A 16,156-nucleotide genomic window follows, 5' to 3' on the forward strand; every position below is an offset into this window, starting at 1 on the left:
GTGTGTGTGTGTATTTATGTATTATATTAAGTTAAAATAAAAGTGTTCATTGTTCATTCAGTATTGTTGCAATTGTCATTATTACAAAAATGTGTGTGTGTGTATGATATATATATATATATATATAAAACATTTATTTAAATTTTTTATAAATCGGCATCGGCTTTTTTGTCCTCCAATAATCGGTATCGGTGTTGAAAAATCATAATCGGTCGACCTTTAGTTTTAATACTCCACCCAAAAATTCAACATGCCATGAAAGGCACGGGGACGAAGCCCAAAACAAACACAAATACAAAAACACAGGGATGTAACCCAAACAAAAGAGTGAGATTAAACCTCTAATAAATACACGGGACGAGACCCGTAATAACAAGTGCACAACAATACACGGGACGAGACCTGTAATAACGAGTACACAATACACGCAGTACGAAAGCCGAAACAACAAAGCACAGGTACTCACAAAACCAACGGACATGGGAACAATAACCGACAAGACAAATGGTGAATAGAGGGCACATACATATACAATTACTAATCAAGGGAAATGGAATCAGGTGTGCGTAATGAGTTCAGTGACACCTAGAGAGAAAAAAAAGAAACGTTCTCTCACTGTCAACTGCGTTTATTTTCAGCAAACTTAGCATGTGTAAATATTTGTATGAACATAACAAGATTCAACAACTAAGACATAAACTGAACCAGTTCCACAGACATGTGACTAACAGAAATTGAATAATGTCTCCTTGAACAAAGGGGGGGTCAAAATCAAAAGTAACAGTAACAGTCAGTATCTGGTGTGGCCACCAGCTGCATTAAGTACTGCAGTGCATCTCCTCTCCATGGACTGCACCAGATTTGCCAGTTCTTGCTGTGATATGTTACCCCACTCTTCCACCAAGGCACCTGCAAGTTCCCGGACATTTCTGGGGAGAATGGCCCTAGCCATCACCCTCCGATCCAACAGGTCCCAGACGTGCTCAATGGGATTGAGATCTGGGCTCTTCGCTGGCTATGGCAGAACACTGACATTCTTGTCCTGCAGGAAATCACGCACAGAATGAGCAGTATGGCTGGTGGCATTGTCATGCTGGAGGGTCATTTCAGGATGAGCCTGCAGGAAGGATACCACATGAGGGAGGAGGATGTATTCCCTGTAATGCACAGCGTTGAGATTGCCTGCAATGACAACAAGCTCAGTCCGATGATGCTGTGACACACCGCCCCAGACCACGATGGACCTCCACCTCCCTATCGATCCCGCTCCAGAGTACAGGCCTCGGTGTAACACTCATTCCTTCGATGATAAGCGCTAATCCGACCATCACCCCTGGTGAGACAAAACCGCGACTCGTCAGTGAAGATCACTTTTTGCCAGTCCTGTCTGGTCCAGCGATGTTGGGCTTGTGCCCATAGGCGACGTTGTTGCCGGTGATGTCTGGTGAGGACCAGCCTTACAACAGGCCTACAAGCCCTCAGTCCAGCCTCTCTCAGCCTATTGCGTACAGTCTGAGCACTGATGGAGGGATTGTGCGTTCCTGGTGTAACTTGGGCAGTTGTTGTTGCCATCCTGTACCTGTCCCGCAGGTGTGATGTTTGGATGTACCGATCCTGTGCAGGTGTTGTTACACATGGTCTGCCACTGCGAGGACGATCAGCTGTCTGTCCTGTCTCCCTGTAGCGCTGTCTTAGGCATCTCACAGTAATTTGCAATTTATTGCCCTGGCCACATCTGAAGTCCTCATGCCTCCTTGCAGCATGACTAAGGCATGTTCACGCAGATGAGCAGGGACCCTGGGCATCTTTCTTTTTGTGTTTTTCAGAGTCAGTAGAAAGGCCTCTTTAGTGTACTAAGTATTCATAACTGTGACCTTAATTGCCTACCGTCTGTAAGCTGTTAGTGTCTAACGACCGTTCCACAGGTGCATGTTTATTAATAGTTTATGGTTCATTTACGAATGATCATTGAAAAACAGGGTCCTGAATAAAGGATGTTTCTTTTAATGCTGAGTTTATTTTTGGCTACATTACAGACCAATACTAGAATTCCCACGAGACAGTAACAGTTAATGAGATTGGATGTCAATTATTTGACTAGGCTACCTGTATTTGACATTGTGTTGTTATTTCGCTGAACACTAGATGGTTTAATTTGATTTTTGGCAGTGAAACGAGGCTACTCAGGCGAGAGAAAAAAACTCACCCAAATGTATAGCCCCGTTGGAAAATATAAATGGACTGTTTGAAAACGTGAAGGATTTTCCCCCCAAAAAAATAAACAGAAGAAATGTTTTATTATAATTAAAACAAAATGTGAATCACATTTTTATTTGGCGTACCCCCGCGGCATTGCATACCCCAGTTTGTAAATACCTGCACTACACGTTTGCATTTCCTGCAGTACAGGAAAATTCTCTTCAACAAAGGAGTGATCAAATTAAGATCCTACATCCGTAAGACTCATCTCAGCCTGAGTACTTACCATCATAGCAAAACCTAAACATCATTCTCAGCTATTACCCACTATCAGTGTAGTTCAAATTTGGTTTGGGAAGAGACAGAGGATCATAGGATCCATCTTCCTTCTTGTTGTCTGTAAAAGTGAACAACGAATAGCAGACATGAAAAAATATTATATTCTCAATCTGTGTGATATTGCTTCAAACAGTGGTTCCCCACTTTGTGAGTTCCCCTGTGACTCAGTGATTAAACAAAGCCAGTTCCTCTTCTAACCTCAACCCAGACTTGACCACAACCCATGGACTAGTGGCGACCCACCAGTGGGCCGCAAACCACTATCTGGATAACACTGCTCTAAAAGCTACCGTATCATAATATTCACAGAGAATCCTACATGTTCATAAACATGTAATAAAATGTCATAAATTATACAATGGGTGGGTCTAATCCTGAATGCTGATTGGTTAAAATTGTATTCCAGCCAGTGCCTATTCCACAAATTGCCACCGGCTAAATCTATGCCTATAAATTGCCTATTTACTCTATTCCATCTGACTGCGCAATTTACTGTCTCATCAGCCCAGCAAGGCAACTTATAAGCTTGATCTCCATTATTGAAAGCATCTAGACATGATTTCACATTTCTTTTACACTAACATTATGTTTTCAACAGCAGAGATTTGTATAAACCTTGCTGTCTGTCTCTCCGACATTTGCAACATTGTTTCAATATTCAGTCCCATGGTAATGAACGTGTCGGGAGTCGGGACGAGACAGACAGGCAGGCAGCATTTCTCAACAAGTCGAAATCATGAATCAGCTGGCATCATTTTAATGGATATATACAAAAAAATGTCAATTGAAGAAGGTACAACAAAACGCAGCTAATTTGCTGTCTTTCCAGCTTCAGTTTGACGTGATTGTGTTACTGTAGCTGTGTTGTTGGCTAGCTCCTCCGAACAACAGTGTCCTGACGAGTGAGCACATGTTCTATGCCAGGCGAAATCACGCCTCATTAGCTCATTGTTATGGATGTATCCAAATAAATGTGACCCGATTCAGGAAACTAGGCGTATGTCGCAAGTCACGACTTCACAGGAGAGCTGTTTGAACATAAAAAAAAAATATGGATCAAAATGTGTTTTTGGGCAGAAATGCCTTCTCGAACATGTGAACTTTCATGTGCCTTAATATCAAACTTGTATGCCTACTGTAAATACGGATAAAACATGTAAATTACGAGCCTAGTTGGTTTAGCCACGGAAAAAGCCAGCAACCTTCCCGCTAGCCATGATTGGCTGAGATAATGAGTAGGCTGGACATGCCGAGAGATGAGTTTGGATTGGTCTGCCATATAGCACACGTTTGTCTATTAGAGCTGGTCAGTATGTCTAGGTAATCATGTCAAACGTTTCTTTAAAAAAAATGTGTCACGTAGTAAAACTGCATAAACCTAGTTAAAGGGTACTGTTAGCTAGCTAACGTTAGCTGGCTGGCTCGCTAGCTAACGTTATGTGTATGCTCTCCACTTTCTGGAGGACCCAGTTTTGAAATCAGTGGAATTCGAGCATGATACTGTAGCTAAGGAGATGGAGAAAACGCAAGTCTAGCTAGCTATCTAGCTACTTTTCTTAACAAAATACTCTCGTCTTAGTGTGCCAAAGCGCAGAATAACTGATACATTTTTGAATGCTCAACACCCGTTGAATATGGCCGGTGTCAGTAAATGTCGGCAACAAAGCGCAATTCAATTGTTGCCAGCAGCACAGTTACAGTCACCAACGCTCTGGATAACATGAAAACTGCCTAACCAGCTCTGCTAGGGGGAGTAAAATGGTCAGGGTGGGGTGTTCTCTCATTACGTGTCTGGAAGTAGCTAGCCAATGTTAGCCAGTTAGCTTGGGTGCTTGACTGTCGTTGTGAGGTCAGAGCTTTCGGAACAACCCTACTTTTTGGCCAGAGCGTCCAGTGTGAGCTCTGAATTCGAAACGCTCTGAAATTACGAATGGACAATCTGACAGCACAGTTGCAGTCACCAACGCTCTGGATAACATAACAGCCTAACGAGCTCTCCAAGGGCGAATAATGTTCAGTGAGCTGTTCTCTCTCTCTTAGATGTCTGGAAGTAGCTGGCAAGTTAGTACAGAACGCACGGATCAACCCCTAAAGAGATGGGTTGGGCTAAGGCTTAAGAGGGTGTGAACAATGCTGAATGGGGGCGCTCCAATAGTAGAACCAAAACATTGAAAGACAGTTCTCAAAAGTGAGTTTACAAATTGATCAACTTTCAAAGAAGAATTATGTTCCCATTGTTTCTTCAAATGCAGTATATGATATACCATTTTGTAGCTCTGAGTCTCTATTTTTATCCAATGTAAAACACTGAAATTAAAATGTTGCTACATAAGACCGAATCCAGGTGGTGAGTCACAAATGTGACTATAAAACAGCTTAAACAAATGCAAAAGCAGCTACTTTGCTGTTATTCTGGCTAAACTTCTTGACATTACTGTAAATTAGCCGTAGTTGGCTAGCTAGCAAGCAAGGGATAAGACCGCTGCCAGCCAGTATGGCAATGGAACATTTAGAACGAACTACTGGGTCACGTCCATATATACAGAACAAAAAGACTGAACGACTTGGTCGCGTCTCTAGCAACCCTAGATTTGTGTCTGGACTTTAAGTCCAGACACAAAGCAAACTACCTGCTACTCAGGCCCAGAAGCTAGGATATGCATATTATTATTAGTTTTGGATAGAAACACTCTGAAGTTTCTAAAACTGTTTGAATGATGTCTGTGAGTATAACAGAACTTATTTGGCAGGCGAAACCCCAAGGACAAACCATCCAGGATTTCTTTTTTTTTGAGGTCACTCTCTTTTCAATGGGCTTTCAATGGGAATCTAGAATTCTAAGGCAGTTGCTTGCAGTTCCTATCCCTTCCACTGGATGTCAACAGTCTTTAGAAATTGGTTGATGTTTTTCCTTTGAGAAATAAAGAAGTATCCCTGTTCAGAACGAGGGTCGAGTGAAGTGTACTGTTTGATAGAGGCGCGTGACCTGAAAAGCACGCTCCACTTTGTTTTCCTCCGGTATTGAATGCAGTTTATTCCGTCTTAAATTTGATAGATTATTTACGTTTAAAAATACCTAAAGTTGGATTAGGAAAGTTGTTTGAAATGTTTGGATCAAGTTTACAGGTAACTAATTAGATAATGTATAGTCATGTTGCGCGAGTTGGAACCGGTGTATTTTCTGAATCATACACGCCAAATAAATTGACATTTTGGATATATAACGACAGAATTTATCGAACAAAAGGACCATTTGTGATGTTTAATGGAGATATTGGAGTGCCAACAGAAGAAGATCTTCAAAGGTAAGGCATGCATTATATGTTATTTCCGACTTTTGTGTTGTGCCTGGTGGTTTGAATTATGATTTTCATATGTATGTTTGCTGGGGTGCTGTCCTCAGATAATAGCATGGTTTGCTTTCGCCGTAAAGTCGTTTTGAAAACTGACACTGTGGCTGGATTAACAAGAAGTTCATCTTTAAACCGGTGTATAACACTTGTATGATTTATGAATTATTATTATGAGTATTTCTGTTTTTGAATTTGGCTCGCTGCTATTTCACTGGGTGTTGTCAAACAGGATTGGCACGCGAAGGGATCACTAAGAGGATATCTTGTGTAAGGATGAAATAGTATGAAGAAATTTATCAAAATAACATTTATGAAAATATGTCAATCATTATTTGAATATGTTGGTAACCCAATGTATAAAAGTGATCATGCCCGAGAAGCCGGTGTCCTGGAGGATATATTTGCACGGGTGTTACGAAGTCGAGTATTGCATTGCATAGACCAGCAAATTTGTGTCTGATGACTGCGGAGTTGTATTGTTCCTTCTTCTGTTCGAGAATCCCCAATTACTTCTGAGAAATTGTCCATCTCAGGAAGTGTTTCTTCTCCCTTTTTAGAGGTTTTGGCAACTTCATGTTTATTTTGAGGTTCGGAGTGTGGATGGGGGGGAGTCAGGGTTGATTACTGCAGTTTTATAAGAAGTGGACTTTATTCTGTACTTCCCCTCATGGGGAAATCAGGAAATGTCTGCATCCTGTCACCAGGGTATTTTGGCACAACTTTAACCTAATTCCAGTAACATTGGAAAGGGCCTAATTAACATGGATACTATTGTCCATAACAGTTGCGACCCGTCATTCAGGGAAGGTGGGACAGAGACATATATTTAGCAACAAAAAAATGTTTGGATGCTTTACATTTTTTAATTCAATATCTTTGTTTTGCATGTTCATTGATTAATTAATCAATCTTATGCTACCCAAATATAAATAACTGTTACCCAAATAATAATCTGTTACTTGGGCTTGTTGCTCCCGTTACTGAAATGGTTGTTCCAGTTTAGATGGTTTCGGTCAGCAATTCTCAACTGGTGGGTCGAGAGGTTTTGAATGGGTCGGGAGTGTCTAAGTAAAAATATATATTTTTTGTTTTTATTTTTTGTATATGATTGTCTTTTAAGATAAATATTCCAGAAACTGTGTAGAAATAATCATGAATCTATATATTTTTTTATAATTTAACCTCTGATTTTTTTTTTTCAATCGCAGCAAATTTTCAATATAGATTTCTTAGAAGTGCTCTTTAGTGGATTTGGTTGATTTCGTGGTCTCAAGCCAGTGTGTCACGATCGTCATAGTGATGAGACCAAGGCGCAGCGTGATTAGAATACATTCTTCCTTTTAATAATGAAGAACACTTAACAAACAATACAAAATAACAAAACCGAACGTGACCGCTATAAAACGAACATGCAACATCAATATAGACAATCACCCACGAAATACTCAAGGAATATGGCTGCCTAAATATGGTTCCCAATCAGAGACAACGATAAACAGCTGCCTCTAATTGAGAACCAATCTAGGCAACCATAGACATACAAAACACCTAGACCAGTAACAACCCCATAAACATACAAAAACCCTAGACAGGACAAAAAACATATATCACCCTTGTCACACCCTGACCTAACCAAAAATAATAAAGAAAACAAAAAATACTAAGGTCAGGGCGTGACACAGTGAGCTTAACATTCTTTACCAAGAATATGGGCAAAATTGAATTATTGACAATGAAAAAGGTGGGATTGCTGTTCCCTCGTACATTTACTACCACTCTTAGTCTTCCCAATCTGAAAGTCATTCTGAATTCAGGTTGTGGCTGAATAAAAATTCCAAATGTTGGATATCCCCACTCTGGCTGGATTCCAAAAGAAATTCCACATTACTTTGCAAGCTAGCATAATGTGACTTGCAGGCCTGAAGTAGTCTGAAAACCACGAGTTTCAGGCCACTGTATTAGGATGAAACTAGACACACAGAATAAGGCCTTATGAAATAGTTGTTTTATTGGGTCATTTAATTTGAACAAAAAATATTTGCTTAGGATCTCACTTAGTCAAGGCCACATGACTGAAAGTGGATGGTTGCAACTCTACAATTCACTCGAAAGGCAAGGCACTTTGGGAAATATGTCAATAAGGCTTTAGTTTACGCTAACCAGTGTGTTAACTTAACACTGAAAAGTGTGGACCCATATAGACTAGTGTTAAAATTAAAACTCTAAGTGTAAATTTAACACGGGAGAATTTGCTGTGTAGTGAAAGAGGAAAGATTTATGCACCGTAAAATATCTCTAGCGAAGATTAACCACACAACTCTCAAACTTTTCTTGTAGAATTGAAGAATTCAAAAGGCAAGCCTCTGGCTGTATGGTTCTCATGGGTGTTTTCTCTTCTTCCAAATGTCTTCAGGAAGATGTGTCGTCAAATATCTCAGAACACTTGAACTTGAGCTTACAATTAAATGATCATGCCCAAGAAGCCGATGTTTGGAGGATATATTGGCACGGGTGTTGTTAGGCAAACCCTGCCAATATATCCTCCAAACACTGGATCCGAGGGCATTATCACTTTTATACAACAGGTTACCAACACATTCAAATAATGATTGACATATTTTAATTAAAAACATTATTTTGATGAATTTATTTCCATTTCCATACTGGCTGGCAACGTTCCTATCCCTTGCTTGCTAGCTAGCCAACTACGGCTAACTTACTGTCACGTCCAAAAGTGCAGCCAGAATAACAGAAAAGTAGCTACATTTGCATTTGTTTAAGCTGTTTTCTAGTGACATTTATTTGGATACAACCATAACAATGAGCTAATGAGGCGTAATTTTGCCTGGCATAGAAAATTTGCTTACTCGTCAGGACACTGTTATTCAAAGAAGCTAGCCAACAACACAGCTACAGTAACACAATCACTTCAAACTGAAGCTGGAAAGACAGCAAATTAGCTAAATTTCGTTTTACCTTTTTCAATTTACATTTTTTTGTATATATCCATAAAAATGATGCCAGCTGATTTACGATTTCGACTGGCTGAGGAATGCTGCCTGCCTACCTGCTTGTCTGTCTCGTCCCGACTCCCGACACGTTCATTACTATGGGACAGCAGGAGATCGAATTTGAATATGGAAACAATGTTGCAAATGTCGGCGAGACAGACAGCAAGGTTTATACAAATCTCCGCTGTTGAAAATGAAATGTTATTCTAAGGTAAATGTGAGATAATGTCTAGATGTTTTTATAGTGAGGCAGGTGTGCCTAGTGGTTAGAGCGTTGGGCCAATAACTGAAAGGTTGCTAGATCGAATCCCCGAACTGACAAGGTAAAAATATGTCATTATGCCCCTGAACAAAGCAGTTAACCCACTGTTCCTTGGCTGTCATTATAAATAAAAAATGGTAATTAACTGACTTGCCTGGTTAAATTAAAATAAGTAGTGGAGATTATGTTTATTAAGTTTACATACACTTAGGTTGGAGTCATTAAAACTCGTTTTTCAACCACTCCATACATTTCTTGTTAACGAACTATAGTTTTGGCAAGTCTACTTTGTGCAGGACACAAGTAATTTTTACAACAATTGTTTACAGACAGATTATTTCACTTATAATTCACTGTATCACAATTCCATTGGGTCAGAAGTTTACATACACGAAGTTGACAGTGCCTTTAAACAGCTTGAACAATTCCATAAAATGATGTCATGGCTTTAGAAGCTTCTGAAGGGCTAATTGACATCATTTGAGTCAATTGGAGGTGTACCTGTGGATGTATTTCAAGGCCTACCTTCAAACTCAGTGCCTCTTTGCTTGACATCATGGGAAAATAAAAAGAAATCAGCCAAGACCTCAGAAAACAATTTGTAGACCTCCACATGTCTGGTTCATCCTTGGGAGCAATTTCCAAATGCCTGAAGGTACCACGTTCATCTGTACAAACAATAGCACACAAGTATAAACACCATGGGATCACGCAGCCGTCATAACGCTTAGGCAGGAGAAGCGTTCTGTCTCCTAGAGATGAACGTACTTTGGTGCGAAAAGTGCAAATCAATCCCAGAACAACAGCAAAGGACCTTGTGAAGATGCAGGAGGAAATAGGCACAAAAGAATCTATATCCACAGTAAAACGAGTCCTATATCGAAATAACCTGAAAGGCTGCTCAGCAAGGAAGAAGCCACTGCTCCAAAACCACCATAAAAAAGCCAGAATACAGTTAGAACTGCACATGGGGACAAAGATCGTACTTTTTGAAGAAATGTCGTACTTTTTGAAGCAACATCTCAAGACATCAGTCAGGAAGTTAAAGCTTGGTCGCAAATGGGTCTTCCAAATGGACAATGACCTCACGCATACTTCAAAAGTTCTGGCAAAATGGCTTAAGGGCAACAAAGTCAAGGTATTGGAGTGGCCATTACAAAGCCCTGACCTCAATCCCATAGAAAATGTGTGGGCAGAACTGAAAAATCTTGTGCGAGCAAGGAGGCCTACAAACCTGAGTCAGTTAAACCAGCTCTGTCAGGAGGAATGGGCCCAAATTCACCCAACTTATTGTGGGAAGCTTGTGGAAGGCTCCCCGAAACGTTTGAACAAAGTTAAACAATTGAAAGGCAATGCTACCAGATACTAATTGAATGTATGTAAACTTCTGACCCACTGGGAATGTAATGAAATAAATAAATGCTGAAATAAATCATTCTCTCTACTATTATTCTGACATTTCACATTCTTAAAATAAAGTGGTGATCCTAACTGACCTAAAACAGGGAATTTTTTACTCTGATGAAATGCCAGGAATTGTGAAAAACTGAGTTTAAATGTGTTTGGCTAAGGTGTATGTATACTTCCGACTTCAACTGTAAATGACCTGGCTGGGCTGATTTGACAGTGGATTGTGAAGTCAGATGGAACAGAGTAAATAGACATTATAACGTTGTAGATTTAGCCGGTGGAAACTTGTGGAATAGACAACGGCTGGAATTCGGTTTTAACCAATCAGCAATAACTATAGACGAACATCCTTACACTTCATGGTCTTGAGAAATTCCTGCAAGATACATGAATACATGAGGTTCATTGGCTCAAGAAGCATCAATGTTTCGGGAGTCAATTGACCTTTGTTTGCATGTAAAACAATATTTTCTAGGAATGTGTTTAAAATGAGAGAAATAGGTCACGAGTGGTGCAGCAGTCTAAAGCACTGCATCTCAGTGCTAGAGGCGTCACTACAGATACCCTGGTTCGAATCCAGGCTGTATCACAACCGTCCGTGATTGGGAGTTCCATAGGGCAGTGCACAATTGGCCCAGCGTCGTCCGGGTTTGACTGGTGTAGGCCATCATTGTAAATAAGAATTTGTTCTTAACTGACTTGCCTAATTAAATAAAGGTTACATTTAAATTCAAATAAAAAAGATTATTAAAGGTTCCCTGAGGAGCACTTATTGGTCTCTGGTGACCTCAGAAAGGATAAATCGCACACAGGCAGATTTACTCTATATATACACTAAAATGTACAGGACATATTTGACAGTATACAGTATAAACTGCTGACAGATAATGTTACAGTCTTGGAGTACGTCAAGACCAGGCAAATTCAAATCTAAACCAATTCCTTAAACTGTGTGAAATGTGAATACAAAGAGGTCTTTTCATTGAAGTATGACTCACACCAACCCACACAAACTATGATAAATCAGAGCAGTAGTCAATCGTTATTCACACCATTCTCTATCATTCATATCATCTGCCTAGTACTTTCACAACAATACCCTGCTGTTGCAATGCCTATTACTTTAAAACAAATATTGTGTTGTAATGCATTTTTATGTAATGCTGTTGTTGTAATGCTGAGAAGCTCAAAAACCTCAATGACCCAAACCTTTTCAAACCTTTTCTATTTCAAAGGTTTTGACGCAGTACCCAACACATTATTCACATTCACTAAAAGCTGTTTGGATCTGTATGTAAAACACATACAGTAATGACTTACAGTAGACACATTGTTTAATTGCATGCATATATAATACTGTGTTCTTCCTCTACTCAGCATATATTCTTTGTGTTTTGTGTCCATGAAGCCTTCCATTAGAATATGTAATCATTTTTATGTCAACGATAAAGATAAGTGTTATTGCGCAATGGCAAGGTCGTCAAGCAGAATTTCCTTTCTGCACAGGGGTGGCGTCAGGGAGATTGGTTTGGGCAAGATGATCAGTATTATCCTTTTGAAAGGCTTCAGGGAAAATAAAGAGGTTGATTGTAACATCTTTGTTTTTGGACATCTGTGTTCCATTTTAGTGTTTGTCTGAAGATATTATCGCAAGAGATAAAATGCACATTATTTGTATACAGATTTGTTTGGGGTGGTGGGAAAATGTTGGGGAAAATAGAGAATCTCTTTTTCCTTGTTCAAACATGTGTGTTGATGTAGAAAGTCATGTTTGCTGTCTCGTGGTGGATAAGTGTTTGTGGGATTGGCCACAGGCCACTTGTGTATGGGGAGAGACTGAGTAAGAGAATTGAAAACTGGAAAGCAGTCAACCTCAGACATGTTTGGATCTGTGGTCAGTACTAATGCGATCGGGCATTCAGAATATTTCGAACAGTGGTTATATTTTTGCTCTCCTAGTCCACTAATACAGATGTAGGATCTTAATTTGAGCTAGTTTGCTACATCAGGACAATAATCCTACAGCAACAGAAAATGTGAATTATTATGTGGATTATAATTAATGGTCAATCTTTGTAGGGGAAGATACATTTTACGTTAGGGCAATTAGAAATGTACAACTTCAGAAGCCTTTTTAATCCTTGAATACACTACACTTTTGGATTTCCTGCAGTACAGGAAAATAATTTTCAGCAAAAGAGTGATCAAAATAAGATCCTATGTCTGCAAGACTCATCTCAGCCTGAGTACTCACCATCATAGCAAAACATAAACACCATCATTCTCAGGTATTACCCATTAGCAATGTTGTTCAGATTTGTTTTAGAAAGAGACAGAGGATCTTAGGATACATCGTACTTCTAGTTGTCTTTAAAAGTGAACCATGAATAGCAGACATGAAATAATATAATATTCTCAATCTGTGTGAGTGATATTGCTTCAAACAGTGGTTCACCACTTTGTGTTCCCCTGTGACTCAGTGATAAAACAAAGCCAGTGCCTCTTCTAACCTTAAAACAGGCTTGACCACAACCCATGGGCCAGTGGCGACCCCCAGTGGTCTGCAAACCACTATCTTGAAAACACTGCTCTAAACGCTATCATAACATTCACAAAGAATCCTACATGTTCACAAAGATATCATCAGAAAATGTCATAGGCCAGGAAATGAGTGTCTGATGGCTCTGTTTTGTCTGCAGAATTATATTGTTTCTTCTCCTGTTCGGGAATTCTCAATTGTCAATCTCAGGAAGATGTCCTTTTCCCTTTTTAGATGAGGCTTTGGCGAATTCATATTTGGTTTGGAAGTGTGGATGGGGGCAAGGTTGATTACTGCACTTGTATAAATAGTGGACTTCATTCTGTATTTCCCCTCGCGGGGAGGTCAGGAAATGTCTGCATCCTGTCACCAGTGGATTTTGGCACAACTTTCACCTGATTCCAGTAATATAGACCACATTATTTATGAGTAATCTGCCTCTTTAAAGTGTCTCGAGCCCTAATGGAACACTAGTAGAAACATGCATCAATATAAATCTCTTTGGTGCACGGTGGTACACTCATTGGTTTCAAATTATTGTACGCAAATTATACTTATGTATATATGCATCATATGAAACCATCATGATTGTTCTGCATGCAGCATTGCTGTATCTGAAAACAGTCATCTCTATAAATCAACAACATCGTATAAACAAATAGGCTTACGTACAGAAGACTGTAGATTAATGAAAGCGAGCCACACACATGTTTAGGTCATAAGTTTTATTACATCTTGTTTTGTAACTAAAATGTTGGGGGTTATCTCTTGTTAATACTGCATACAGCTTGAAACAGCTGAACATTTTGTTCTGTGATGCTCACCCAGTAGCACTGAGAAGTCAACACAAACATTCACAATAGTTTTCAGTCATTCAATCCCAGTCAAATTAACTAGCATCACAGCTCTAAACTGGTTAATGTAACTGTTTTTTTTTAAATTTGAGTCCATTGCATGAATCTTTAGAGAGAACTTTCATGTACAACAGTCATAGAAAATCTGCTGTCAGGCTATGCCATAATAAATAACACGTTTAATTAAATAAATAACTTAAATACAGCTTTATCTTTACTATGCTAAATAACATCAGCATATAATACAATATATCACAAAGTGATGCTCTCTGCATCCCATCCTTTTAACATAAAAGATATTCAAGATGTCCAATTGCACTTTCTTCTGTGCACAAATTCAGTCTGAATGCTTGTGCAATGTCCCCAAAACCCTGTCCCAGTGTGTGAAGTACGGAGCATAGTTGGACTTGAACTTCAGATGGTGCAGGTCGTGGTGTGGAGCTCCACCGTAGAGCCCAAAGGGCACCAGTCTATGCGTGGACCAGGGCAGGTCATAGCCAGAGTGGTCCTCCACAGAAAGCCAGATATTCAGAACATAGAAGAGCATCTCTGTCAGGGGGTGGCAGCCCAGCAGCAGAGGGTTGACCCCAGCGAAGAATCCCAGTGACAGGGTTTCCCAGGCCCCAGAGTACTCAGTGGTCAGGGCGAAGGTGGATGTGTGCTTGTGATGCACCTTGTGGAATGTCCGGTACAGCCAGGGCACCTTATGGTGCAGCAGATGCCAGATGAAATATTGAAAGTCGAACAGCAGGAGGCAGGCGACCACGTCCCAGATGAGACGCAGCGTTCCGGGGGCCTCGGGCATGAAGCTGGTTGGCCTCCAGAACCAGTGCAGCACAGTGAGAGGGAAGAGGAACACTACATGGTTGTAGAGGGAGTGAGCCAGGCAGCTCCACATCATGGTCCAGGAGACATGGCTATTCTGCTGGATCTTAAAGGTCCTGATCCAGGCCAGCCTGGGGGAGAGGAGGTCCAGCACCACGAAGGGCAGGCAGAAGGTGAGGTAGACACTGAGGGAGAAAAGCACAGGGAAGAAAGGTGATCTGAGCCACGCATTATATCCCAGTATGAAGTCCCATAGGCTCTGTAAAAGCATTGTGTTCAGTCTTGTGTGTGAGCTTGACGTGCGTGTTTAAACAACCTCCTGCAAAAGCTCTCCCTTTTTATGAGTTCTCTGTGAAAAGTATCCGCCCACAGATGTCCTTATATAGCCTTACTAAACTTCCTGTTGACTTCTTACAGTGTCTTCAGAAAGTATTCATACCCCTTGACTTATTCCACACTTAGCTCAGTTATCTGATTCGGAGTATGGTTGTTCTGTGTGCCTGTATTGGAAATCTCAATACAATCAATAAATAAATACATTTATAACCAGAAATGAGTGTTATTCTAAGCTAAGGTATATCAAAGTTTCACTGTATTGCATAATGTTATCAAAGGGAAGAGGGGGACAAGGAGGAGGGGTGGGTTGAACATTTTTATTTTGCCAGGAGCAAACGACGTGGTGAGAGCTGATGGAGGTCTGACCCACTGACAGTCAGAGAGACTTTACCACTGTTACAACAGAGCCGTGACCCTCTGATAACTTAACCTGTGTAGCAGAATTCCTGTGAGAGCTGAGAACTAGGCATAGTGACGATGCAAACAGTAGGTGGTGCTGTTGATTGCTTTCTGTTTCCATTCCACTCATTTGCCTTCTATTCACATTCCAATGTGTGATGAAATGAACTTTCCATTCATCAGTACTAGGGATGTGTTCCTGGACAGTATTATGTCAGTGCCAGAAGTCAAACAGAAAAGGAAACCTCTCATTCCGGATGTTGAATGGTCGACTGCCTTGGTATTTAGAGTGAATAGCTGGATAATAGACCATTAGTCATTTATGATCTATCAAGCCCTGCTCCTGATAAACATCTGTTCACAAAACCACAGTAATTACAACATTTTGTATGCATTATGAGGAATGTCAAGATAACTTTCTGTAAACTGCATGTTGAAACTAACTAGGGGTTAGTTCGGGTCTAAAATCCATCCTCATCTCCACTTAAAAGTCTATCCATCTAACCTACGAATCACACTTTTAAACATATTTAAGCAGGTTACACAGGAACCCATCATATCAGAGGCATCTTTAATGTTCACACACATGACAGCACAAGGAGAGAGCGGGAGTGAGTCAAGTGGTGACT

The 16,156-nt window shown here is 40.2% G+C and overlaps 1 protein-coding gene across 1 annotated transcript; it reads right to left on the reverse strand.

The window, feature by feature from the left end:
* Window positions 1-13,830: 13,830 nt before the first annotated feature.
* LOC120029730 (cholesterol 25-hydroxylase-like protein) lies at window positions 13,831-15,095 on the reverse strand. Its single transcript, XM_038975000.1, has one exon. The coding sequence runs from the start codon at window positions 15,061-15,063 to the stop codon at window positions 14,305-14,307; it is 759 nt and encodes a 252-aa protein (XP_038830928.1). The 5' UTR covers window positions 15,064-15,095; the 3' UTR covers window positions 13,831-14,304.
* Between the last annotated feature and the right edge of the window lie 1,061 nt (window positions 15,096-16,156).

The sequence above is a fragment of the Salvelinus namaycush genome, chromosome 35, assembly GCF_016432855.1.
Source record: "Salvelinus namaycush isolate Seneca chromosome 35, SaNama_1.0, whole genome shotgun sequence".
Classification (NCBI taxonomy): Eukaryota; Metazoa; Chordata; class Actinopteri; order Salmoniformes; family Salmonidae; genus Salvelinus; species Salvelinus namaycush.